The sequence below is a fragment of the Sander vitreus genome, chromosome 4 (genome assembly GCF_031162955.1).
Source record: "Sander vitreus isolate 19-12246 chromosome 4, sanVit1, whole genome shotgun sequence".
In the NCBI taxonomy this organism is placed as follows: domain Eukaryota; kingdom Metazoa; phylum Chordata; class Actinopteri; order Perciformes; family Percidae; genus Sander; species Sander vitreus.
Window position 1 is genome coordinate 38,413,459 of NC_135858.1, and position 27,629 is coordinate 38,441,087.

At 42.8% G+C, this 27,629-nt stretch overlaps 1 protein-coding gene across 1 annotated transcript in view; it reads left to right on the forward strand.

The window, feature by feature from the left end:
• klhdc8a (kelch domain containing 8A) overlaps positions 1-24,022 on the forward strand; it is a 60,976-nt gene extending 36,954 nt beyond the window's left edge. The window contains exons 5-9 of the mRNA XM_078247597.1: positions 2,357-2,521; positions 2,773-2,991; positions 15,824-15,925; positions 21,581-21,729; positions 23,033-24,022. Of these exons, the coding sequence (XP_078103723.1) occupies positions 2,357-2,521; positions 2,773-2,991; positions 15,824-15,925; positions 21,581-21,729; positions 23,033-23,086 (689 nt within the window). The 3' untranslated portion in view covers positions 23,087-24,022. The remainder of the gene's footprint in view (positions 1-2,356; positions 2,522-2,772; positions 2,992-15,823; positions 15,926-21,580; positions 21,730-23,032) is intronic.
• Positions 24,023-27,629: the final 3,607 nt, after the last annotated feature.

The following is a 27,629-nucleotide window of genomic DNA, read 5'->3' on the forward strand; positions in this document are numbered from 1 at the left end:
TTCAGTCCAGCAGTCTATAGAAGTAATATTTTCAGAGAACATCTCTTCAGCCTTGGATGAGTTTGTGCTCAGTCCAGAGTGCAGCGTGCATCTATCAGTGTCCGTGGAACACAGATAGATGCTGTACACACACAGACTTATTGGCGGAGTATAGGCTGTTCTCTCCATCTGGTCAAGGACCAATCTTTAATTCTCAGCCCTTCGCTTGCTACTCATCCCCAGCAGCTGAAAAAGAGACAAATAGTCTGACAAAATGATCAATAGGGCCAAATTTAAACAAATATGGTATTTTTGAATGGATAATCAGTCACCGATTTGACCAAATGATGCCATTTTTATTGACATTTGTAGAATTATTATTTTCCAGATACCAGACGAAGAACTTCAGGTAATGATCTTTTCTATTCCCCAAAATGAATATAAAGTATTTGGAAACTTTTCTCCCTTTTTCTTATTTATGTAACATAGATGCATTGAGGTTAGAATTCGAAGTAAATAAGTGTAATTTATATAGATAAACAATTAATAAAGAAAAAATGAATGCAGCTCTCTGTTTTTCTACATTCTCATGCTGTTTTCCATCGTGTCAACACTCTCACCCACTTCCATTCTTATGCTAGAGGTGTCATGCCAAAGTGCCAGCCGCGGACTGCATTCTATTATTCTGCTGCTGCACTCCCTGTCCTTCCCACGTCTGTCACAGTCTCATGCTTCGTCACCAACTTCTCACCCAACTCTTTAGCTTTGCAGATTTTTTTAGCACTTCATAAAATTAGGCGCCAGGGAGGTGTTTCCATCTGCTGGGATTGGTCATCACAAGCTGATTATTGTTGAGCAGGTTGTTATTGTTCCACTCATTTTCGCAGCATTTTTGGGAACGTTGTGATGTCCAGATATTTAACATACTGAACTTAAATCCATACAATCCATGCATTTGATATGCAATATGCTTTTGTCCTGATTTGATTCTTTCACGATACATGGGTGGCGATTGGATTTGTGTTGCAAATGCGATTTTCATGTATTGTGATTTTTCTTTTCCTTCTTTAACAAAAGCAAAAGTTGAATAGGACACTTCTAGAGACAATCTGATGTGTCACATGAGACATTTCTAAAAACGTATTGTTTTTAAAAAAAAAAGAATGCACATCACATGTCAGTCAGTAAGTCAGTCTGACATTTATTACATTTGTAAAGAAGAACATAACATGGATTTTCTGCATTTTCTGCTTTCGCTCTGTTTTGCTAGAAACGGATATTAAAGGAAAATGAACCTAGGGGTTAATAACAGATGTGTACCCACTCAATCGTTCTCTCTCTCTCTCATTCTAATCCAATGTGTTTGTAGCTTGAAAGCAGCTAGCGCGGACCGCTGATTAGCTTACAACGCTAGTATTCGGGGCACAGGGAACGTAAAAACAAATCGCTATTTATACCACTAAAAAGGCTCAAAATATCACCAAACTTCAACGGTACCATAATGAGGGTTCCTAAATGTTAACAGAAGCATATTGAGAACTTTGTAAGTGTACAGACAGTTTATTGAAAAGATAGATTATAAAGACACTCGCGTTCATGTTTACATGCCGCCGCCATCTTGGAAACCAGTCATGACTTACAGCTGGCGATGCAAACTAAAATCCAAAGCAATTTGCTCAATATATCTGAAATAATCACACTCTGCATAACTTGTCTAGTGTACTTACTCAGTGGATAACTGCCTTTGTGGTGTGATGCGCATGTCCGCACTATTCCCCGACATGCACTCTACCAATCACTGCTGATAGACGGCCTTTTGTACAAATGCACTCGGGCGTCGCATGATTAACATCGTGCAACATCAGCATCACACGTACACACGGAATGCACATGTAGGAAACCTAACAGATATGATGGAGTCGCCGTCGGCGGTACCAAATAAACAGTAAATATTTAGGTGAATCATTGGTAAAAATAAAATAATATTGATTCTAGGTCAAATAATCGATTTTAATAATCCATCCATCCATACATCTTCCTCCCGCTTATCCCGCAGCTCCAGCAGGGGACCCCAAACTTCCCTTTACCGAGCCACATTAACAGCTCTGACTGGGGGATCCCGAGGCGTTCCCAGGCCAGGTTGGAGATATAATACCGCCATCTAGTCCTGGGTCTTCCCTGAGGCCTCCTCCCAGCTGGACGTACCTGGAGGCGCCCAGGGAGCATCCTTACTAGATGCCCAAACCACCTCAACTGCCTCCCCCAACTACTGCTAATCATAAAAACATAAAAGCACTCAAATGGAAACTCTTGCTCTGTGTGTGTGTGTGTGTGTGTGTGTGTGTGTGTGTGTGTGTGTGTGTGTGTGTGTGTGTAGATGGTCGGGCTCTGGCTGTGGGGGGAATGGGTGCTGACCTGCTCCCTCGTAGCATCCTACAGCAGTATGATCTTCGGAAGGACGTGTGGGCGCTACTTCCTCCCATGCCGACGCCGCGATACGATGCCAACATACATCTGCTGGCCAGCAAGCTCTACGTGGCAGGTACAAACAGATCAGTGTGGGTGTGTTGATACTACAAACGCTTCACTGTGTGTGTAAAACCACTGACATTATTTTGCAAAATTCCAATACATGAAAAGTAATGCAAAGTATGAATTTATTGCCTTAATTGAATTTATAGATTTTTTTTGTGAGGACTCTTGTGTTAATTGTGATAGTGTGTGGGAGTTTCTTTGCAAATACACAATCTTTACAATTATAATTATAACTATTCTTTTTATACAATCTTTTAGGTGGTCGCCAGTGTAAGCGACCAGTGAAGGCCTTCGAGGTGTATGACGCAGAGACGCGCTCTTGGACTACGCTACCCATCATGCCTTGTAAACGTTCGTATGGGGGCGTGATATGGGACATAACTGGGAGGTTGTGCCTGCTCGGAGGACTGCGGCAGGGAGGAGGACACCAGAGCTCCAAGTTCACCAAGAACATCAACATTTTTGACACCAACCACGGTACAAAAACACATTTTCCTTTTATAGGCTCGCATTTATTCTTTTAGTCATTTGAAATAGTTCTGTATTTTGGTTATGAACTTTAATAGTCTTACACATTGAGTTAAAGGTGTTAACCTTTCCACTCCGTCCCTGTTGAGCCCTAATTCATGAATTAGAACGCCTGCACACACAACACAGCACATGCTATGTGACAAAAGGTTGTTTAAAAGTATTAGATTAGATTACATTAGATAGACTTTATTGATCCCAAATTGGGAAATTTCAGCACTACAGCAGCAAAATATAAGACACACAGCACACATACAGGATATACAAGAAATAATAAATAGTATAGAATACAAGAAAAACTATTCAGAAATATAGATAAAAAAATACTAAGGAAAGAATGTACAAACCTATATACAAGTGGCGAAGAAAAATGTAAAACCTACTTAAATAGTATTGTGAAAAACAAAAAAAAGAAATGCATATCGCATATAGTGTAAGCTTCAATTCCACCAGGTCTGCCTCGTTTCGCTAAAACGAGAATTCAAAAGTTGTTGTTAACCATGGTCAAAACAATCATACTAAAAATAACTGAGCGTGTTGAATGATGTTGTAATCTTATGTTACCCACCAACAATTAGCTAACGTTATAGACCAAGCCAAAGAATTTCTAATAAGGGAAGAAGTTGCACTCTCTCGTTACTTCCAGCTTCTGAACTGGTTGCAGTTCCACTCTGGTTCCATATAGGGGGCGCTCACAGGCCAGTGCAGAATGAATGGTGGTCTATGGAGCTATACCCCTCAAAATCCACTTTTCTCAGGATATAATTTTTTGTCTAGTAATTTGAATGTTGCATTTGAAAGGGGAGGCTAAGAAAATACACACTGCTGGGTGTTAGATTGTTTTTAAGGTGGATTTTTTTGTTCTAAAAAGCCTCTCCCTGTTAATACAACACAGCTGACAGGTTAGACTCTCCCTGTTAATACAACACAGCTGACAGGTTAGACTCTCCCTGTTAATACAACACAGCTGACAGCTTAGACTCTCCCTGTTAATACAACACAGCTGACAGGTTAGTCTCTCTCTGTTAATACAACACAGCTGACAGGTTAGTCTCTCTCTGTTAATACAACACAGCTGACAGGTTAGACTCTCTCTGTTAATACAACACAGCTGACAGGTTAGACTCTCCCTGTTAATACAACACAGCTGACAGCTTAGACTCTCCCTGTTAATACAACACAGCTGACAGGTTAGTCTCTCTCTGTTAATACAACACAGCTGACAGGTTAGACTCTCTCTGTTAATACAACACAGCTGACAGGTTAGTCTCTCTCTGTTAATACAACACAGCTGACAGGTTAGACTCTCCCTGTTAATACAACACAGCTGACAGGTTAGACTCTCTCTGTTAATACAACACAGCTGACAGGTTAGTCTCTCCCTGTTAATACAACACAGCTGACAGGTTAGTCTCTCTCTGTTAATACAACACAGCTGACAGGTTAGACTCTCCCTGTTAATACAAGACAGCTGACAGGTTAGTCTCTCTCTGTTAATACAACACAGCTGACAGGTTAGTCTCTCCCTGTTAATACAACACAGCTGACAGGTTAGACTCTCCCTGTTAATACAACACAGCTGACAGGTTAGTCTCTCTCTGTTAATACAACACAGCTGACAGGTTAGACTCTCCCTGTTAATACAACACATTTAGCCGTCTAGTTCCACAGACTCCCATTCATTTAGCCGTCTAGCTCCATAGACTCCCATTCATTTTGCACTCGCCTGCGATCACCCACTCCCCCCCCCCGTGGAACTCTGGTGGAACTGCAACCTAATTCGGTACAATGGGGCTGAATAGGGAGGGAGTGAACAGGCTCTCCGTAGACTTAGACTTAGACTTCTCTTTATTGATCCTTTTGGGATGACTCCCGCAAGGAAATTAGATTTCCAGCAGCAGATGTTAGCAGCATACAAAACACTCTTTAAATAAAGAGGTATAAAAAAATGCAGTATAAGAATAACAATAAATAAACAATAAACTTTTAGCTAAATATTTTTTACAAAAAGTAAACAAACAGTAAACAACAATAAACTACAGATAAATAAAGATAAATGTATGGTATTGTGTTATTGTACAGTTAATAAATAAATGACATATAGCATAAATTAGCAGTTAAGAGCAGTTAGAGTGTCCAGGTATGTATGTGAGTAGATTATTAATTTATTGCACAGTGAATGAGTGAGTGGCTACCACTCCTTCCCTTCCTTCCTGTTCTGTTCTGTCCTCTTTACCCTATTTATTCTATTTCCTCCTCCCCCCGAGTGAGGAGTTGTAGAGTATGATGGCATGAGGGACAAAGGAGTTCTTGAGTCTGTTGGTCCTACACTTGGGAAGGAGCAGCCTTCCACTGAACAGGCTCCTCTGGTTGCTGATGACGGTGTGCACGGGGTGGCTGGCATTGTCAGTAATGTCCAGCAGTTTGTCCAGTGTCCTCCTCTCTGCCACCGTCACCAGTGAGTCCAGTTTCATGCCGACCACAGAGCAGCAGTTTGCTGCAGATGTTGAAAGACCGCAGTCTCCTCAGGAAGTACAACCTGCTTTGTGTATTTCTGTACAGGTGGCTGGTGTGTGTTGTCCAGTCCAGTTTATTATCCAGCCAGGTATTTGTACGATTGCACAGCCTCCACCTCAGCTCCCTCTAGCAGGACTGGTCGCGGTCGTGGTCTGGACCTCCCAAAGTCAATGACCAGCTCCTTCATCTTAGAGGTGTTGAGCTGTAGGCAGTTAGTGTGACACCAGAGAGCAAAATCCCCCACCAGACTCTGATACTCCTCCTCTCTGTCACCCCTGATACACCCAACGATGGCTGTGTCGTCGGCGTACTTCTGTATGTGACACAGCTCTGAGTTGTAACAGAAGTCCGAGGTGTACAGGGTGAAGAGAAGAGGAGCCAGCACTGTGCCCTGGGGGCTCCAGTGCTGCTTACCACAGTGTCAGACGTGGTGTCCTTCAGCCTGATGTACTGTGGCCTGTCAGTGAGGTAATCCTTGATCCAGTCTACCAGATATGGGCCCACTCCCATCCTGTTCAGTTTGTCCTGAAGTATAGGGGGCTGGATGGTATTGAAGGCACTGGAGAAGTCCAAGAAAAGGATCCTCACTGTGCCGCTTCGCTTATCCAGATGGTAGTGGACTCGGTGTAGCATGTAGAGGATGGCATCCTCCACACTAACATTTGGCTGGTACGCAAACTACAGCCGGTCCTGGGTGTGTTGTACTTGAGGTCTGAGGAGGCGGAGAAAGAGCTGCTTCAACGTCTTCATCAGGTGTGAAGTGAGTGCCACCGGTCGGAAGTCGTTCAGCTCGCTGGGCCTGTTCTTCTTGGGAACCGGAACGATGCAGGATGTCTTCCAGAGGGTAGAGGGAAGAAGGCGAGATGGCTGCGGTGGGGGGGGGGGGGGGGGGGGACAAGGACAAGGGCTGGTTAAACCTGTTGAAGAAGTCATTCAGCTCATTCGCCCTCTCCATTGTCCCCGCTGTAGCTCTGGTCTTTGTCCCCTCTATGTCCTCACCATGCAGGTTGATCAGCACATCCCAGACTGTGGTGTTGTAACAATCTCTCAAGGGACTTTCCATCTCAGGGGACCATCTCCTGATGGTGCGAGTTGTCACCGGCTGTTGTTGGACCAGGGGAGTGTACAGTGGCTGTAGGTGAACCAGGTTGTGATCAGACTTCCCCAGTGGGGGGAGGGGAGTCGCTCTGTATGCATCCCTCACATTAGCATACAGGAGATCACCAGGTTGTAGGACAGTCTACAACCTGGTGAAAAACAGCCAAAGTAGAATCCAAAGTTGCATGATTAAAGTCCCCAGAGATGATCATAAAAGCCTCCGGGTGCTGTGTCTGCAGCCTTGCTGTGACGGTGTGGAGCTTCTCAAAGGCAGTGGCTGCGTCCGCTCTCGGAGGGATGTAAACACAGACGGTAATTACGTGACTGAACTCCCTCGGCAGATAATATGGCTGCAGGCTAACAGCTAACAGCTCAAGGTCCTGGCAACATGAGGCTGTCTTTACGGAGACATGTCCTGGGTTACACCAGCGGTTGTTGACATACATGATGAGTCCCCCACCTGCTTGCTTGCTTTTTCCGCTCGCTTTTGTGTGTCTGTCGGCTCTCACGGCAGTGAATCCCAGCAGGTCCACGTTAGCATCCGGTACAAGGTGGTTTAGCCATGTCTCCGTAAAGATGAACAAGCTGCTCTCACGGTAGAGCCGCTGGTTGTTCAGCGCGGACAGCTCGTCGATCTTGTTCGGCAGCGAGTTCACATTCCCCATGATTATGGATGGAATCGATTGCTTGTAGCGCCTCCGATTCTCCGCTAGCTTGGCCTTTAGCTTAGCCCCAGCCTTGCAGCCCCTGGGTCTCCTCCTCAGCTCCGTCGGGACAGGGTGCCGTATCCCGGCTCGTCCCTTTGTTCGCAGAGCCAGCAATTCCTCTCTAGAGTAAGTGAGAAAGCTCACATTTTAAAATTAGAAATATCCATAGGATATATATGAACACACAATCTCTTCGCAAGAAGAGTAAAAAAAGTAGAAAAAGAGGATAAAATAGATTAAAAGAGCTCAAATCTGGAGAGCTACTGGAGAGGCAGCCGTCTCCTATAGCGCCAGATTGCACCGGCTCTGACCAAGCATTAGCATTAGCTACTTGTCAACCCGCACCATTACAGTAGGCACCAAAGCACTTTTCCTCTTTGGTCCCCCTACAGGTTGGAAGCGGAATTGTCCATTACTGTTACCATTACCATTATTCTTATGTCTCATTTGAACGAGTTAATGAACCACTGAAACGATTTTGGAAACATAATTTTAAGGTACAAAAGAATCTTTGGTGTTCGATCGATCGATATTGAAATCAATCAATATAAATAAATAAGGTCTCTGTTGCATTACTGTGTTGCAAAGTGGCATGTAATCAATGACAAAACGATGCCATGTGGCAGAAAAATAGTTGTATTACGTTTATTGAGTATAACTGTCCTCCAAGCAACTCAAAGCTACATTAGCCACTACTAACCGAAAACACCTGACTCGTACACCTTAAGGGCTTTACACACGGGGAGTGATTGTCGCGCCTCATAATTCATTGTCATTGAGAGGCAAGCGGGCAGGTAGGTTAACCCTAACCCTCGAGTTGCATTGTGGGTAATGTGGGAGCCAGGTTCTGACAAGGAAGAAGAATACGTGAAATAAAAAATATGACATCTTTTGTTCTGCTGAAATGATTTTGATACTTGTTTGGTTTGTTTGTTTGTTTGTTCATTGTGAGTCTGACAGCGTTAGAAGTGCACTGCTAAGTCAGATTCATGTTTCTTCCTGCTTCTGCTCTTTATGCTAAGCTTAATACTACGCTTCTATACTACGTATAGACGGGAGATATCTGTCTTCTCATCTCAGAAATAATAATATGCTATTCCTTTTAACATTTCAGATTAATAAAACAGCTGTCTATCAAGTCTGCAATCAAAAAATAAAAGTAATTATGTTAGAGTTGGTTAACACGCAACCAATAGCAAGCAGCAGCCATCGTCGTCAACCTCAGCATCAAGACAAATAGTTTTCTACTCAAACAGGCTCATTCCTCTCTTAAGTCTGTGCACACTCTGTGTCCCACAGCACAGTGAAATGGCTTATCCCTCTATCCAGCAAAGACACCCCAGAGTAACAGGTGAACAAATTGAGGAGGGACCGGAAGGAGAAATGGGAGAGCAAGAATCGATAAGTCATTTTAGACAGCTGGATATACGGTCGCACATCACCATTGGTCAAATGGAAGCCAAATAAAGCAAATAAAGCAGAACGTGGGAGTGATAATGTTAATATATGATAATGGGGAGACGGTTTGCCCTGTGTGTGCGAGATAAAGGAAAAAAGAACGAAAAGAAAAAAAACAGAAAAGCTTGCAACAGACACACACAAGCGTTGGCGTGCAAATACTGATGCATATCCACACGCACATGCACACACATACGGGGGAAGGCAGCCGTACGCTGTTTTTCCAATCTAATTCTGGTGGAGATGAGATGGGAGATGAGCTGCGGAGGCAGGGCTGGGGATGAGGAGCGCTTTAAATTACAAGATCCAGAAACAGATTGCTTTATTATCCTGTCTGCAGCAATATCTCTCCACACACACACATGGTCATGCAATCTGCTGTCACACAGTGATATTCTATCACTGTTCCATTTTATATCGCCAGTATTAAGACACACACGCCATTTAGCTGATGTTTCTGCATTGTGGGCAGTGTTTTCCGCAAAAATAGAGTCTATTTGGGGGGATCGGGACGGTTGGCACTGAAAAAAACTATGAAGGTATGACATTTTTTTTAATTTTTATTTTATTTTGATATTTTTGCATTCTGATGTCTTTTTCCAACCCGATCTTACTCCCAACTCATCAAATATTGATGCTTGGTCAGTGGCTCTCAGCGTCGACGGTACATGCAATGCTTTCAACGCTGTGTCCACCACAAACTAAATTTCATTCACCTCTATTATGTTGTGGCGGAGGTGGTAGTCTCAGAGGATATCTGAAAACTGATTCCACCACAGCAGCTTTTCCAGGATGTGTTTTAAGAACTCAGGTATTCCCCCCCAAAGTGATCAATGCCACTTCACCAATAGACCATATATTATACCCATAAAATAGAAGTATTTTAAATTCAGTAAAGCACTGTAACGTGAACAGTCTATAGTGCGATAGGTCAAATCAGAGCAGCCGTTGCTGGTTGTATTTAGCCTCTACGGAGCTCCGGGACGCCGGCTACCAGCAGCAGTTGTTTAGCCGCCAACAGGTGACTGTGAGCCGGCTACAGGCTTTCGGGGGCCGTGGTAGTGGAATTTAGCCGGAAAAAGTGAGCTTCATGCAGCGATGACAGTTAAGATTAGGCACCAAAACGACTGGTTAAGTCTAGGAAAAAGATTGTGGTTTGGATTAAGATACTCCCGAGGACGAAGTGAAGTGAAGTGAAGTGAACTCCGCTCTCTGGCTTGAAAGCGCTGTGTTTTACGTTGACGCCACAATGTGCTGTTTCATTTTGAGATCATTTTCCATTGGATATTGAAGTTCATAAATAAGTGTTTTGGCATGGCTGGCCGAGTGGCTCTATATTCATGGTAAAGGAAGGGGGATTTCATTCTTGCATGCTTTGTTTTGTTGTGCATGATCAAAAAAAAAATTGAAAATTGCATCTCAAGCTCATCTTAATGGTTTGTCAGATGCCGTGAAAACTACAACAGGAATACACAAGGGCACTCTTAGTTCCTGATTTACTTCTTGACTTAATCTCCTGTGGCTCCTTTGTACCTGGACGTTTTAGTTGATAAGGGGAATACAGTTTAATGGCAATTTGGGTGACTCAACCCTTAAAAGATGCTTTTCTGTTACCGATAACTGCATTATCGAATTCTACTGCATTCAACAAAGACACACTTTCATCAGAAGCTTCTCTGAGGCATGTAGAACTCAGCAGTGACAAAAACCACAAATGATGCTGTCCCCCTGGGGCCAACTAGTAACACATGTTCTCCCACATTGTCTATATTTGATCTTTGTTCTGCTTGAGATGGTCAAAACTACCCAAAAGACTTCAAAGCAGATGGGATCAAGCAGAAATGAGAATAGAGCAAATGTGCTCTTGTTTTGGCCATGACTGGGCCAATATGTAATTATTGAAAATCACACAACATAATGGTGAGATTCTGTCCAAAATGGTCGTCTGTGTGGCAGTGGTCTGAGATTTCACATAAGACAGAGAAGCAATCACAATCCTTTACTAGTTTTAATCACGATGGATAATTACTGTGGAGAGCTGTGGACAAAGTTACTACCACACAGACTATAAAGCCCAGTCTTCAGAGAATCTCCTCATCTACCTCAATCTGTCTCTATTCTCCCTCTCTCTATTTTCTCTGTTCTCAGCTCTTTATTCTCCTCTGCCGTTCTCCCTCCAGAGTAGAATAATGCATGCTGGTGTTTTCCCTGCATCCTACAAAGAAGATCTTGGCACAAAGACTCGTGTAATCCTTCCAAAGCAAATAGGAATAAAGCTTTCAGTTGCAACTCCGTCTCAGAGGATTGAACCATAAGTCTGTTGTGTGATGTGTTGACACAACTGTAATTTCCAACCAGTGACACTATAAGCACTGTTTAAAAAAAAGAATTACTTGTGTTGTGGGTTGCATACTGCATCCACTTTTTAGATTTATGTTGTATTTTATTTTCCATTTGGTTGATAAATGAAAAATAATAGATGTTTCCAGGTTCTAGTATTAAGTAAAATCTAAGAACGAATATAATGTTGCTTTCAGAATCAAAGTGCAGGATTTTTTGTAGATCTCCATCTTTGTAGATCCAAAAATCATTAACAGATAAATCCATTCAATTATTTGTAGATCTTGTTTGTTAGCATGTAACTGGCAGTGGCTGACACAGCATTAGTGGTTGTGAAAACATACAATAATATCTGCTACGATGTTACAGTATGTTCACATTGTTATTATACACGTTTCTGCCATGGATTAGAAAACTAGTGAAACTTAGCTTGCACAATACCACTACGGAGCTACACCTGGCTTCTCCTCTCATTTCTCTGCAGTGTTATGCTAATGATATGGAAAGCCCCACCCCGCAAGTTGACGGGATTGGTTCCTCAGGCATGTGACATCTGAAAACCTTACTGTCTGAATTGGTGTTTTGTCATTGGTAAGGCTGGGTATCGTTCAAAAATATTCTATACTGGTACCGATACCAATACCCTAGTCTCGCTAGCGTGCTGAAGGAGGGTCTGGCTACTCCAAATAGCATTTGGGACGGGAGGAAAGCATGCCCTGGTTTATTGACATTTCTTTAAACCAATCACAATTGTCATGGGCGGCGCTAAACTCTGCACAGAGCCGTTGCAAAATAGTCGTGCGAGAGAAAACTCCGATTGGACAGATAGTCTAGCTAGCTGTCTGGATTTACCCTGCAGAGATCTGAGGAGCAGTTAACCATAGTCCTCACAAATCCACCAGAGGTTAGAACGCCAACACAGAGACAGAGGAAGGGGACGGAAACTACATGCATCCGGTGGAATTTCCTGTAGCACCAGAGCAATCCCGGAAGTGGAACGCCAAGGATATAGACTACCAATACCCTGACTTCGATAGCGGTTCGTAAACGATGCATTTTTCGATACCAATTTCATGAAACAAAAAGAAATTACAACATTACGACACAGTACTACTGTGAGCCCCGTCTCTGTGCGTAACGTAGAGTTTTTCCTGCCTGCCTCTGCGACGTGTAACGTTAGACAGCCAATCACAAAGATTATTAGATCTTGAAGCATGCTGCGTGCTTATTGGCTCACTGAGGCTGATGAGATTTACTCCTTAGGTATTGATATTGGGTGATCTCTATAGGGGCACCATTGAGAGCATCCTGTCCTGCTGCATCACTGTGTGGTACGGGAGCTGCACTGCCTCCAACCGTAGGACCCTGCTGCGCATAGTGAAGGCTGCTGGGCGGATCATTGGTGTCCCACTCCCCTCACTCCTGGACATTTACCAAACCCATCTCACCCGCAAACCAACCAGCATTGTGGGGGACCTCAGCCCCCCCCCCCCCCCCCCCCCTCACACAGCCTCTTCAGCCTCCTGCCATCTGGGAGACGGTACTGAAGCATCCGAGCCTGTTCCACCAGACTGGGAAACAGCTTAATTCCCAAGGCAGGCGGGAAGCTCGACACCCTCCCCTCTCTCCCTCTCCTCCCCTCTGCCCCCAAGAACTCTGGACTCTGAAACCACTCTGCACTGGCAGACACTCAGGAACTCTTCCTTTATATTGCACATTTCAAATATCTTCATCTTTAGTTTTCTGTACTGTTTGATTTTTGCCTTACATTTGCACTGTTTAGAATTCATTACTGCATTGTATATATTACTTATCTTTCTTTGACTTATTTGTACATATTACTTTTTTATCTTTATTTGTATATATTTCTTATCTTTTACATTATACTTGTTGTAGGTGTCCTTATTGCATGGGTGGGTCAGAGAGAAACGTATTTTCAATTGCTCTGTATGTCTGGCACATATTGCAGAATTGACAATAAAGTTGACTTGACTTGACTTGAGGCATTTTTCAACACTCAATACTTTAGAGATGATTTGGTCGGTGCCTAAAAAGTATTGAATTGGTACCCAGCCCTAATCATTGGTACACTGCAGTTCCAAGGCAGAAATGTGCAGCCGTGGCGTTGACTGCTTATTTCACTCACAATATGCCTTCTAGCACAGGGGTCTTCAACGTTTTTCAGGCCAAGGACCCCTCAGCTGAAAAAGAGATGGAGTAGGGGCCCCTTACTATGTATATTGTATAAAATTGATTTGCATAATAAACTGGGCCACAACGTGGCGTTGTTGGCATAGTTATTGATCTATACATCACGTTTTAATGTTAAAATGTGGGACAGTGAATCTTAAGCTTAATACAAATATGTTGGATTCATGTTAATGTATTTTTTTTAAGAAAGATTTTTTATTTCTGTTTAAACTATCGAATAATAATTTGGTGGCCCCCCTGCATCAACTCTGAGGACCCAGACCCCCTGTTTAAGATCTGTGTTATAGTAGATGACACCATGAGTTGATTTTCATTGGAGGGGGTCTTCAATGGCATCTTTCAGTACATCACAGTTTTTCAAAATTTGATCAGCTTGATCAGTACAGCCTTATTATTGGCTACAAAATAACTGCTGGAATTTAATGAACATCTCAGATTTATGTTACATGCCAGTGTAAAATATGTGCCAGGAAGATTTCCCTCTGGGGAGAGAACGGAGCAGAGTGAACAGCCAGCTGTGATCTCCATTCTGTTCTCTTCAACCAGGCTGGGAAGGAAAACACAGCTTTTCATTACACTCTGCTGCACCATGCAGGAAGGTTCGCCATCTGGCTACTTATCTCTTTCATTCGCTCTACCTCTATTTGTTTGTCTCCACCTTGTTGTCCCTGCCTCTTGTTTAAGAAAAAAAGATAAAGAATAAATGAGAAAGAGCGGGAGAAAGAACAAGGCAAAAGGAAAGAGAGTAAGGGAATGAAAAGAGAATATGAAGACAGAATGAAGAGTAGGCAGATAGAAGAAAGAAAATAAGCATGAGAAAAGATAAGACAAAGAGAGATTCAGACAAGGAAACAGAAGATAAGACAACAATATAGACCAAGACATTCTTTGTACTTTTCTCTCTTGTTCTGTCTCTATCTTTCCTTCTAATTCTCTCTCCCTCCCTCACTCCCTAATGACGTTATCTTTCCTCCTCTGTCACGATTCTCTCCAGTCTGGGTTTCCTTCAGATAAACAATACTTGGCAGCAACAAAACCTAAAAGTAAAATAGAAAACTTCTGCTGGAGAAAGAGAGCGGCTATGTTTTCATTCCCAACACTCTCAAGTACACTGTTTATCACCTGGAGCAGAAATGTCCCCTTTACTCGGACCACATAAGTTCTTTAGAGAACTGTCATTCACAGTCTTAAGTGTCAGGTAATTAGGGAGATACAGTTAAATGGTAATGTCTTCCACACCTGCGGCCTCATTTCCAATATTTTGGGATTAAAGGTGCCAATAGTTGTTTCGATGGTGGGTAAGAGAAAGCACCTGCTCACCACTGCACCTGAGTGCACCAGGTTTCAATTCCCAGCAGTGGGGCTTCCATCTTGACAGTGTTAAGGGTTGGGTAGTCTCGCATTGCCAGGCCCTCCACAGCGCAGCCCTCCAGGCGTCTGGCTAGTCCTCACAGCATTCCAGGGTTGGGAGAAAAACTACTCTGGTTTATTGGAATTTCTTTAAACCAATCACATATATACATAATACAATTCATACAATAAAAAATATATTTAAATACATCATCTATATGTAAAAAGAGGCATTTGTGCCACTGTCTCCATATCTGAGACTGACAATGAACAGTACTGAATCTGATGTTGGATATGATCAAGATAATCTCATTCATAGATTGATACACAAGATTGCTTACTAAAGCTTGAAGTGTATAAACTCGTGCAGACACAAACATCTCACTAGCACTACACAATCTAGGCATTTTAAGTAGGATTTTCAAAGCAATATACAATGTATATATATATATATATATATATATATATATATTTATTTATACATATAGAGATATATACATAGATGTGGTGGAAAGAAAACAAGATTTAAATAGAAATAAGTCAAAACCCGTGAAAGGAAAAAAGGTTAAACACAATTTAAAGCCAGAGAATAAATGTCTCAGGCTTCAGAGGTCTGAACAGCCATCTTGGACCTACGACCCACTCCTTTTCACGCTACACAGGAAGCAGTAAATTAAAAATGTTTTCATTAAAGTTCAGTAATGAGAATGATGTGCCAACAGTATCCCCACTTTCTCAGCCTAGTAATAGTCTGACCCTAGCTCCAAACTTCCTGTCCCCTCTCTGTCTGTTTGTAGTCTGTGTTGGTTGTAACCTCTGTGTATCCTTGTCCTGGCAGGTGTAAGTGTGTGTATGTAGTATACATGTCCTGGCTGCAGCTGGCTTTGTGGGTGACCTGTTTCTGCAGGTCACACTCTGAAAACAAGCTCAGCAGCATCCTGTCCAGCCAGAGGAGGACTACAGTGCTGCTGACCTCACCCTCAGCTAACTTCATAAGCTTGTGCACACACACACACACACACACACACACACACACACACACACACACACACACGCTGACACACATCTACTCATTTTAGCTGTCGTGTCTTCTTCTGTAGGCGCCTGGTTGAAGTCGGAGGAGACGGTGGCGATGAAAACAAAGAGAGCTGACTTTGCTGCTGCTTTCCTGCGTGGCCGGATGGTAGTAGCAGGAGGACTTGGTAAGAGGGATACATTGTAAACTGAACCTTAAAGCTTTAGTGCGTAACTTCTTTTTTTTAAGATACATTTTTTTATTGGTTTTATATTTTTAAACATACAGAACAGACAAACACAATTGAACAAGAACAGCAACCCTCTCCCCCCCCCCCACCCTCTGCGGTCTCGAGGAAAGCAAAAACAAACAAAATCAGAAATCCCACCTTGCCTAGTCACTCTCCTCTAGTTCTTGTGATGCTGAGGTCATTAGGACTGATATTTGTGCTGCTGTGTTTCTCCATAGGTCTATAGTCGATGACTTGGCTTTGTTAATCCTTGATATAGAGAGCTCAAGCATAACTATGTCCAGAAAATACGCCAACCACTGTTTTATACAAAGCAAGTGGGGGGGGAGCCAGGGTTGAACTATCATTTTCTTGGTTGCGGTTGAGCCGGCTAGCCAAATTTTCTTCTGTCTCCCAAACAGGTGTAATTTAGAGTCCTCATTAAGTAACAAAACAATCAGGTCAGTAGGAATTCGACATCCTATCACATCAGATATTATTGATGTTGTTTTATTCCAGAACTCATGCACCTGTTCACACTCCCAGACCATGTGCAGGAAAGTTCCTGTTTGTTCAGGCTGACAGAACGTGCAATAGGGAGTGGGAATGGCTTTAGAGACGTATCTCTTCTGAGGAGTCTAGTATGTCCTATGGCATATGTTGAAGTGGATCACTGGTGATTTGGGGTTCTTGGAACAGTGTGTTCTTGTCCGAAACTGTCTCCCAATTAATTACGTTCCCCTCTGGGCTCAGCTCTCACTCCCATTTCTTTACTATTGGGAGTTCTCCTACCACTTGCATCAGTTTAGCATAAATCCTGGACACTAATCCTCTCACAGGAGAATCAACAAACCATGCAAGAGTAGTAAATACAGATTATAAGATAAGTGTTTATCACGTTCATTCAGTCTAATCAAGTATTTCCCCCCAGCTTGACTCCCAAACTCACCCACCACATTCCAACCAGCTACCAGTGTCTGGGGTAGGCTATGTAAAGTGAGCAGTCCATGTCCATCATGTTTTCAGCCTCATCAAACATTCCTTTAAAGTCAGGTTGCCAAACTTACATGCAGTGTCCTTGAGTCAAACTTGGACAGTGTTCCAGATACGCTAATCCACAGTCGTCGGGTCTGCCCGCTCAGGCTCACCGCACCGGACAAGAGGTCCCCACGCTGCCCTCCGGGCCCGATGGCAGTTCCCAATCTGGTCGCGTCCCCCTCCTCCATATCCAGATCCCGACAGAGCCTGTCCGCTTCGGGTGTAGTGAATGTGAGCGTTCTCCCTCCGTGGTTTACTCTCAGAGTCTGCAGGCATTCCACTAAGTTACTGTGGTGACAAATGAAATGATTGACGTAGAATAAAAAACAATAGACCTGGTTTTCAATGAAAATGCGGGGATGGGGCGAGGAGCTTTAGCTTCGAGCAGCCATGCGATTTGTCTGTCACGTGATCTCTCAGTGCGTAACTTTTTGATATTTATGAATGTCCGATACATTCAAGCCGTTGCCAAATGAGTTGTTACAAAACTAATTAAGACTATCAGCTTCACACAACTCTCTCTGTATTTCTCAGTATGACTATGTTCAGAAGATTGAGGCGTCCGGCGACTTTCCCACGCAGAAACTCGAGTGAAGATAATGACCTCTTCTGAAGAGTCCGTCATGTTTTTTTTTTTTAAAGATTATTTTTTGGGGCATTTTCAGCCTTTATTTTGACAGGACAGCAGAAGAAATGAAAGGGGAGAGAGAGGGGGAATGACACGCAGCAAAGGGCCACAGGTCAGAGTTGAACCCCGGTCTGCTGCGTTGAGGAGTAAACCTCTATATATGGGCACCCACTCTACCAACTGAGCTATCCGGGCACCCAGAGTCCATCATGTTTTTAATCCTCCGTGTCCTCCTTGGCTACTAGCAACTGTGTGGAGGAGGGGGGGGGGGCGATCACGGAAGGCTTGCATCATGTGGACGCACCCGACAGTGTTGTTGTCATTACTTAGAATTCCTCATGGGGGCGACAGAAACTACGCACTCTAGCTCTAAGTTTGCTGCTTTCACTCTGCAAATTAAGTGGATTGACTTTGTCTGCATCAATGTTACATAATTCATGTCAGAACAATCTTATGGGTAAAAGTAACCTACGTATATTTGTCGGAGGGGATGCGTGGGATTTCCCCCATTCTGGTCTACATATCCCTGCCTCTGCTGAATTATTGTTATGACGATGTAATGATCAATGCTACTTCACCAATAGACCATATATTATATGAAGTAAAGCACTGTAATGTGAACAGTCTATACTGCGATAGATCAAATCAGAGCAGCCGTTGCTGGTTGTATTTAGCCTCTACAGAGCTCCGGGACGCCGGCTACCAGCAGCAGTTGTTTAGCCGCCAACAGGTGACTGTGAGCCAGCTACAGGCACCACCAGACATTGGTCCTTTCAGGGGCTGTGTAGTGGAGTTGAGCCAGAAAAAGTGAGCGTCATGCGGCAATGACAGTTAAGTTTAGGCACCAACACTCCCGACACCACGTTGTGCTATTTTATTTTGAGATTATTTTTCATTCATTTCATCATTCACATAAACAAGGCATGGTTGGTCGAGTGGCACTATATCCATGGTATTGAAATCAGAATCAGAAAGGGTTCTATTGCCAAGTACATTTTTTAACACATACAAGGAATTTGTTTTGGTGTTGTTGGTGCACGTCACACATTCTCTAGATGGAATATTAAACAATATAAGTATAGGTATAAACAACATAAGTATAATTATATGTACACAGTATGTATTAAATTAAAAATAAAGATATAAATAAAAAATAAAGAGCAAAGAGCATTACAGCAGAGAGAGAACAGTGGCATGAAGAGCCAGGGGGGGAAGGGTCAGGGTGGTTTCCGGGCCTTGTTAATGAGGCTAGTGGCGGAGGGGAAAAAGCTGTACATGTGACGTAAGGTTTTGGTCCTGATGGACCTCAGCCTCCTGCCAGAGGGGAGTGGCTCAAAGAGTTTGTGTCCGGGGTGGGAGGGGTCGGCCACAATCTTTCTAGCACGCTTCAGAGTCCTGGTGGCGTAAAGGTCCTGGAGCGGCGGCAGATTGCAGCCAATCACCTTCTCTGCTGACCGAATGACACGCTGCAGTCTGCCCTTGTCCTTGGCAGTGGCAGCAGCGTACCAGATGGTGATGGAGGATGTGAGGATGGACTCAATGATGGCTGTAGAAGTGCACCATCATTGTCTTTGGCAGGTTGAATTTCTTCAGCTGCCGCAGGAAGTACATCCTCTGTTGTGCTTTCTTCACGAGGGAGCTGATGTTCAGCTCCCACTTGAGGTCCTGGGAGATGGTAGTTCCCAGGAAGCGGAAAGACTCCACAGTGTCAATTGTGGAGTCACATAGGGTGATGGGGGCAGGTGGGGCTGGGTTCTTCCTGAAGTCCACAATCATCTCCACTGTCTTTAGAGCGTTGAGCTCTAGGTTGTTTTGCTTGCACCAGGTCACCATGTGGTCAGCCTCCCACCTGTAGGCAGACTCATCACCATCAGAGATGAGTCCGATGAGGGAGGTGTTGTCCGCAAACTTCAGAAGCTTGACGGACTGGTGACTGGAGGTGCAGCTGTTGGTGTACAGGGAGAAGAGCAGACGGGAAAGAACACAGCCCTGGGGCGATCCGGTGCTGGTGGTCTGTGAGTCGGAGACGTGTTTCCCCAGCTTCACATGCTGCTTCCTGTCAGACAGGAACCTGTCACCCCCTGAGGTTAGGGGGGGACCTTTAAGGAAGGCATTGGTGGGGAGGCCCAGGACCCTGCTGAGGTGGGGGAGGTGGAGGTGAAGCACAGTGGCTGTAGCAGTAGGGAGGTGTCGTGGGGGATGGTGTCAGGACTGTCCTTTTGTCTTTCAAATCGACAGTAGAACTCGTTCAGGTCGTTGGCTATGTGTCGGTCATTGAAGGAGTGGGGGGTTTTAGGCTTATAGGTCGTAATCTGCCTAAGTCCTTTCCAGACATTCGCAGAGTCGTTAGCTGAAAACTGGCGTTGGAGCTTCTCAGAGTCTCTCCATTTAGCCTCCTTCACTGCCTTGCTAAACTTGTACTTGGACTCTTTAAATCTCTCTTTGTCCCCACTCCTGAACGCCTCTTCCTTAGTCAGCCTTAACCTTCTGAGTTTGGCTGTGAACCAGGGTTTGTCATTGTTGTAACTCACCCTGGTGCTTGATGGAACACAGCAGTCCTCACAGAAGCTGATGTATCACTGATGTCACAGCCTCTGTGTACTCATCCAGACTGTTGGTAGCAGTCCTGAACACATCCCAGTTAGTAGAATCCAAACACGACTGGAGATCCTCCACAGCCTCACTGGTCCACTTCCTTGATGTCCTCACTACAGGTTTGCAGAGCTTTAGTTTCTGCCTGTAGGGATCAGGTGAGCCATGACGTGGTCAGAGAAACCCAGTGCAGAGATAAGCATCCGGCCTGTTTCCCTCTCCTCCGGCGCCTCGCTGCGTGAGGGCACCAATGTCCAAAATTTCCAGTGAAGGGAGAAGAAAAGTGGAAAATAAGTCCAATGGTGTTGTTCCCCTGAAGGTCACGAGCTCTTCACTGGTGAATGAGATCCGGGTACCATCGCAAACACAAAACGAAACAGAGCGCACCAACACACCGTGTCACCATTCTACAGCGCCATCTAAAGGCATTTAATTCTTGCATTTTTTATTTTGTTGTGCATGATCGTTTTTTTTCACAAATCGCACCCTGCGTATAAGTTTTCACATGACTGAATGTCTTTGACAGAAAATTCAACATCAATTCAACCATCTGTGACAGAAGAAATCCAATGAGGTCATGGCATTTGAGCATAAAATGAAAAAAACATTCCGTGTTAAAAATAAATCCTGATGACATAAATAAATGAAATTGTGATGCATTTATGTTTTTCGATTTTCCTGTAAAGTATGAGTTTCCACCTGAGAAATACCCTGTACAGTATGCCAGTCAGTCACTATACAGAAGGACGGAGCTTCCGGGTCTAAAATGTGAAGGCAATGCGGAAGTGCCTTACACCTGCATTCTATCTAAGCTGCAGCCAGGACTCTACTCCACTGACGACTCCACTGGTTGCAAAAAGAAGTCGACTTGTATAGAAGTCTATGAGAAAATAACCCTACTTCTCACTTGATTTATTACCTCAGTAAACATTTTCATAATGAGTTTATGGCCTCAATCCCTACTTTTAAGTCTTCTTCAATACAGAATGATGTTTATTTAGTAATTTATGGTCCCATTCATTTTAAAATAGACGATAAAACAGGGCATGCTTTAGGGGCATGGCTACACACAATCTGTCAATCAGGACAGAGGCTTAGCACTAGAGAGGCGAAGTCCCGTCCCGTCCTCATGGGACCTTAATTCAGAAAAAATGTGAGCGGGGAGAGGCAAATTATTTTTTGATCCTGTTTGAATTGAGCGATGGATTACAAATATGATGTTCATCAATTTAAAAGATAATTTTTCAACTGAAGAAAGTCTCAGTTAGCCGTAGGTTTGTCATATGACCACTTAGTTTGGTGTGAAACCGCTCAGTGAACTACATCTCTCGTCTCACACAATTTACATTCTCCAGGTCATGAGCCCTCGGCGCTGGACACAGTGGAAGCCTTTCATCCTCAGAGGAAGAAGTGGGAGAGGTTGGCTCCCATGAACTTCCCCCGATGCTCCACCTCCTCCATCGTCATCAGAGACCGCCTCCTAGTGGTGGGAGGAGTCAACCAGGTGCACTTGTGCTAAATTTAACTGTAAATGTTATACATTGACACCTATAGTACATGAACAGTACATAATTACAGTAGCAATGAAGACATCTATTGTTATTGGACAGGTGTGTCCCACAGTTTACCTATTTATTTATACCCTCGCCTCAATGCGGAGTGCCCTCCAGTGTAATTTACACGCTGTAAGAAGTTATACTCTGAACACCACAGGATGGAGCTAACACACACACTGTAAGATATTTTTTTTAATGAAGGTGAGATTTAAGTTTCTTTTTAAAACTTGCCTTTTCTTTTGATAAAACATATGTTACTTTGGGAGATTATTCCAATAAAAAAATAGCTCTGTATATGACAGTTTTCTTTCAGGTAATTGGATTTTGGTAGGGGTGGAGCCAGAGAGGTGACGTGTCCCATCCATAGAAGTGAGGGGCTAGTAAGTAGGATTGTGATTGGAAAAGGCCCTTATCTGTTTGAGGGATAGACATTGGGCTGGGGTGCATTGGCAGTAGGGTTGGGCATCGTTTTCATTTGAACAATTCTGATTCCAATTCAGATTTTTGCTTTTGATTCCAGTTCTTATTGATTCTCTGAATTTGATTTTTTGAGGGGTGGAGTTGAAACGTGTCACATGCTTATTTCACAGGTAATTTTGTTTTATTTTGATTCAATGGTGATTGACAGTTTTACCGGGCTTTTCAACAAAAAATAAAGCCACTCTTTAGAGTGCCGGTTACTGTGCTCCACGGCTGCAACACAACGAGCGCCTGAAAGACCCGTGGCCGCTACGGAAAAAAACTTGCACCTGTTAAATTTGGAACCGATGATCGGATTTGAAATCAGATTTTCCAAACGATTCCAATAAAAAAAAAGATTCCATTGGAATTGTAATTTTAGAAACGATTCCAAGTTGGAGCCGGTTCTCGATGCCCAATCCTAATTTTCAGCCGGGCAGTAGGCAAAGGCAGGGACCGTAGAATGGTTCTATGGGTGTGAAAATGTCACCTCTCTGGCGGGGAAGGAAGCCGAGCTACTGCGGGCGGTGAAGCGGTACCAACTAGGCTTAATCACCACTGTGTTTCCACATTCGGTGATAGAAAGTGACTTAACAGACAATTCTTTAAATAAAAGGTAGCAGATTTAATGAAATGTCAGTATGCAAATGCTTCCAATCTTTGACCACCAATCTTTTCTTTCTCTCTCTCTCTGTCTCTCTCTCTCTCTCTCTCTCTCTCTCTCTCTCTGTCTCTCTCTCTCTCTTTCTCTCTCTCTCTCTCTCTCTCTGTCTCTCTCTCTCTCTCTCTTAGGTTCCCAGCTCTGCCCATGAGATCCTGTATGTAAAGGAAGAAGAGTATCTGTAGCCTGCAGTAATTGACACCAGATGAATGCAGCAGATCAGCTATTCCACTTCCTCTTCTCTGTACAACCGTCCTGAATCTGACTGTAGTGCAATATATAGGACGCATTGAAAAAACTAAGACAGACAAGAGTCTGAGTGAAAGTCCCTGACTTGGTGATGTGATGTGACAGACGACACTGCCCCCTGCTGGACTGTCCTGACACTGAGCCCCACATGTAAGCACACACATGCACAATGGAGGAGCTGGCTCTTTCTTTATAACGAGTTATGTTTCTTACTTTTAGTATGTGACACTTCTGCGTATGTTACAGTGCATACAGAAACTATTTTGTAGCTGTTATGTCAAGTAATGTAGACGGAAAATACATGAAAGACCTTTTTTATGGAAAATATGCATTTTATGTTTGATTTTGTGTCTTTGTTTATGTTTATTTGTGTGCAGCTTACTAATAAGTATAATATATTTGTTTCATATATCATATAGCAAATAAAACGCACCAGGAAGTGATGTTTGGTTAAACTGTACTGTAACAACATTTGCACTAAAACAATTAACACTGAGTGGTAGTTAATTTTACCGTCAATAATTTCTAGTGTAATGTATTGTAGTAATTACACTGAGAATGGTATACTATCACTCTTCTATGCTGTAACCGTGCACATTAGTGGGCATGACCATGATATAATATGATTTAATGCATTGCATATATGAAAAGCATTGCATATATATTAAATGACAATGTGTTGTTTCTTTAGGTAATTGCAGACTGCTGTTGTAGGCAAAGAAACTGACTGATTTGTACACATGTTATTACTGCAGCAATACAAGTTGTCTTTATTTCCATTGTGCAACATGTGCTGTAATGATCATCAGTTAACACCTCACTCAGGTTGTGATGTTACAGACTTGTTTTTGTGACTTCAGAGATGATCTACTGACTGGTATTATCTTTGCTGTCTTTATAGTCAAAGCCAAACTCTTGTCTCTTTGGCTCAGGCTGTTGTGTAACAGTTGACTAAGCTGTGAAATATTCCATTGTGTTGAAAATACCTCTTCTGAAGATTTTTATTTCATCCTACAACATGCTCCATCTCTGATCTTCCCCACACCCAATCATGTCACGTAAAATGAGGATATATGAAGTCATATTCAGTGGAGTAAGTGGGATCTGTAGTATGTATTCCACTTGTTTTCCACTAGATGGCAGTGATTGTACACATGAATCCACACAAGTTTGTGATGCGTTCACTTACTCATTGTACTGTCTTAAATTCTCCAGACTAAAGTGGTATAAACTGAGAGTATAATATTACATGTGCAGGTATGTTGTCTTAGTCAGATAATTTCATTATTTTCTTTTTTATTATGGCTGAATCTCTCCTATGTTCTAGCAGTCTTGATGCACACTGCTCTTTCACGAGTCAGACATCGTCAGACACCACGTCGGTTTGAACGGCGGTTTGTATGGTGATGTGATCTCTTACATGAAAAGGAAAACTTGTCACATAGTCAGTGACCTCAAATCTTTGAACTGATCGAAACGATTCAAATCAGCAAAGTGATTTGTAATTTCCACCTCTACCATCTACTGAAAATGTTCATACAGTGTATATAAGCTATCTTGACATTGTATCATTGTGTTTTCTACCTGCCTGCTGGGCACGCAACTTTAATTGTTTGTGAATTGGAAATTTGGACAGGGACTTTATTTTGAAATGTGCTTTGCCATATCTATTTTTAAAATGGGTTGATTGCATGCAAGTGAGGCTGGCTCTGTGTTTGGGACCACTCTCTATTCCTCTCTGTGTTTCTTCCACTTTAAAGCGGTCAAACTAATTTCCCTGGCAAACAGCAGAGAGACACAGAAGGGGGAAGTTATTAGTCTGAATTAGAAACTCTCACTTAAACATTCAAATAAAAGGAAAATACACTGTATAGTACATGACTTTTACTACAGAAAGAAAATACATTGTAAAATCATTTATGTGTCGGTCTCCAAAGGAAAAATCAGGGAATCTGTAAAGAGATATTTCAATAATGAGGCCAATAATCATATTTTTGTCCCTGGAGTCACACTGCTGTCTTTATTGCACCTGATACATAGTAAAGGACATCTAGAAAATTGAGGTAATCAGGTTACCTATACTCTAAATATCAATAATGAAGTTGACTCACACTGTTCATTTTCAAATAAGTCCTAGCCGTTGAAGTCGAAAAGACTCAAAAAGTGTTACATTAAAGGCTACCAGTCTGGCCAATACCAACCAGTCAATATTGTTATTGGCTTATTGGCAGAATGCTTTTATGTTAATTTTCTTTAGTAATACGTTATTGGCTTTTCTGTTTTCTTCGACACGTCAGTCTCCACATACTGCAGTATCTCCTACATCAGCTCTGAGTACCTTTTACCTGTATGCATTACGGTGAGTTTGACAGAGCACACAGGTGATCTATCTGGTGGTTTACTGACGAGTCCTGTTTGATCTGAACACAAGGTTTCCAAACCGGTTACATCATTTGTGGGGACAAGTGTATTTGCACATTCAAATGCTACTTTGGCAGGAAAGTCCACAGTGCGTATGCGTGGGAGTATCAGAGGATGGGTGCATGGTGGTGGCCGTAAGGGCAATGGAAGGTAGTCTGGTCAAAGTGCATGGTGATGATGAGTGAAATTGCGGTCCTTTCTCCGCTCTGCTCTGAAGCAGTGACGCAGCAGTGCTCGTGCACATCTGTGTGTGTGGGAAGCCCCGAGGGGGTTAGCAGGCAGTGTTGTAGTCAAGACCACGTAAACCGAGACCAAGTCATCACTGTGGTGGAATTTCCGGAAACAGTTTATTGTGGTATGATGAGACTAAGGGAAAGCTTGGACAACATCAGGTCATTCATAGGTCATAGGTCAGGGGACGAGAATATTCGGCCTGTCTCTAATAACCAAACCTGTTCATGTAAAATTATGTTTGTCTCTCTACAGATTTAAGGAGTCGACGTAGACAGCTGCATGATAAAGGAATGTTTTGTTCCAGGACTGTCTCCTTTTGCAGGGCGCTGGGCTTGCCACACTGTGGCATACTTCCCAGAGACAGAGAGGCTGAACTAGGCTTTAGCATCTGTGTTAACGGTGCCCTCTAAAGAGTGGCTTTATTTTACGTTGGAAAAGCCCAGTAAAACTGGAAATCACCATTGAATCAAAATAAAACACAAAATTATCTGTGAAATAAGCATGTGACCCGTTTCAACTCCACCCCTCAAAGAACTGAATTCAAGAATCGATAAAAATCGGAATAGGAATCAGAATTGTTAAAATCAAAACGATGCCCAACCCTAATCGAGACCAAAACCAAGACTTTGAGGGGTTGAGCCCAAGTCAAGACCATGACCATACCAGTGCAAGCCTCACACTGCTGAAGAGTTGTGGTACTGAGGCAGATTGATAACGTTAGCTAACTAGCTTTACTTGCACTTAGCTTACCTTTTTTTATGCTTCCTTTTTTAAGTGCTGAAAAAAGGTTTGAGGTGGTCCCAGCTGTCTCAGTCAGCGTTACATTGCAGAATTTACACACTGCTGTGTGTTCTCTGTTTATATATATATATATATATATATATATATATATATATATATATATATATATTGTGAACATATTTCAAATTAGAAATTAGTTGTGTTATTGGTTGCATTTGAAGCAGGAAGTTATACATCGATTCACAGCAATGATGACGATCTTAAAATAAAATCCAGAGTCCTCTTATTCTGAGACCGAGACCAGACCTAGTAAAAATAAAGTAAAGCAGTCTTGAGACCAAGACCAATCTCGAGTAAGGGCTGGGCAATATATCAATATAAATCAATATCATGATATGAGACTAGATATCGTCTTAGATTTTGGATATCGTGATATGACATAAGTGTTGTCTTTTCCTGGTTTTAAAGGCTGCATTAGTGATGTCATTGTCTGAACCTACCAGACTGTTCTAGCTGTTCTGTTATTTACCTTTACCCACTTAGTCATTATGTCCACATTAGTGATGATTATTTATCACAAATCTCATTGTGTAAATATTTAGTGATAGCATCAATTGTCAACCCTACATATCGTTGCTGTATCGATATCGAGGTATTTGGTCAAAAATATTGTGATATTTGATTTTCTCCATATCGCCCAGCTCTATCTCGAGTACTACAACACTGTTAGCAGGAGCCCCGCAGAGATGCTACTTTCAAATCTTGCTATCTTTTTTAACATTACCAACCCTGCCTTTAAGACAGAAACGTTAAGTTCTCATACAGTAGATAACCAGTCTGACAACAACCGTTTGTGCTTGGGTACAAGAAAATGGATGAGTGTCAGGGAAAACACACACACATGCACACACACGTGCACCAAGATAAATAAAGTATTATCACACAGATGTACACACCCCGTGCCCAGCGGCAGCTAACGTTGTCCTCCACTCTTTCATCAACATGCCGTTACGCCTATGCTGATATTATTAAATAATCATTCTAATGCTTTTGCACACTATTTGCATTACCACCAGCTCTATT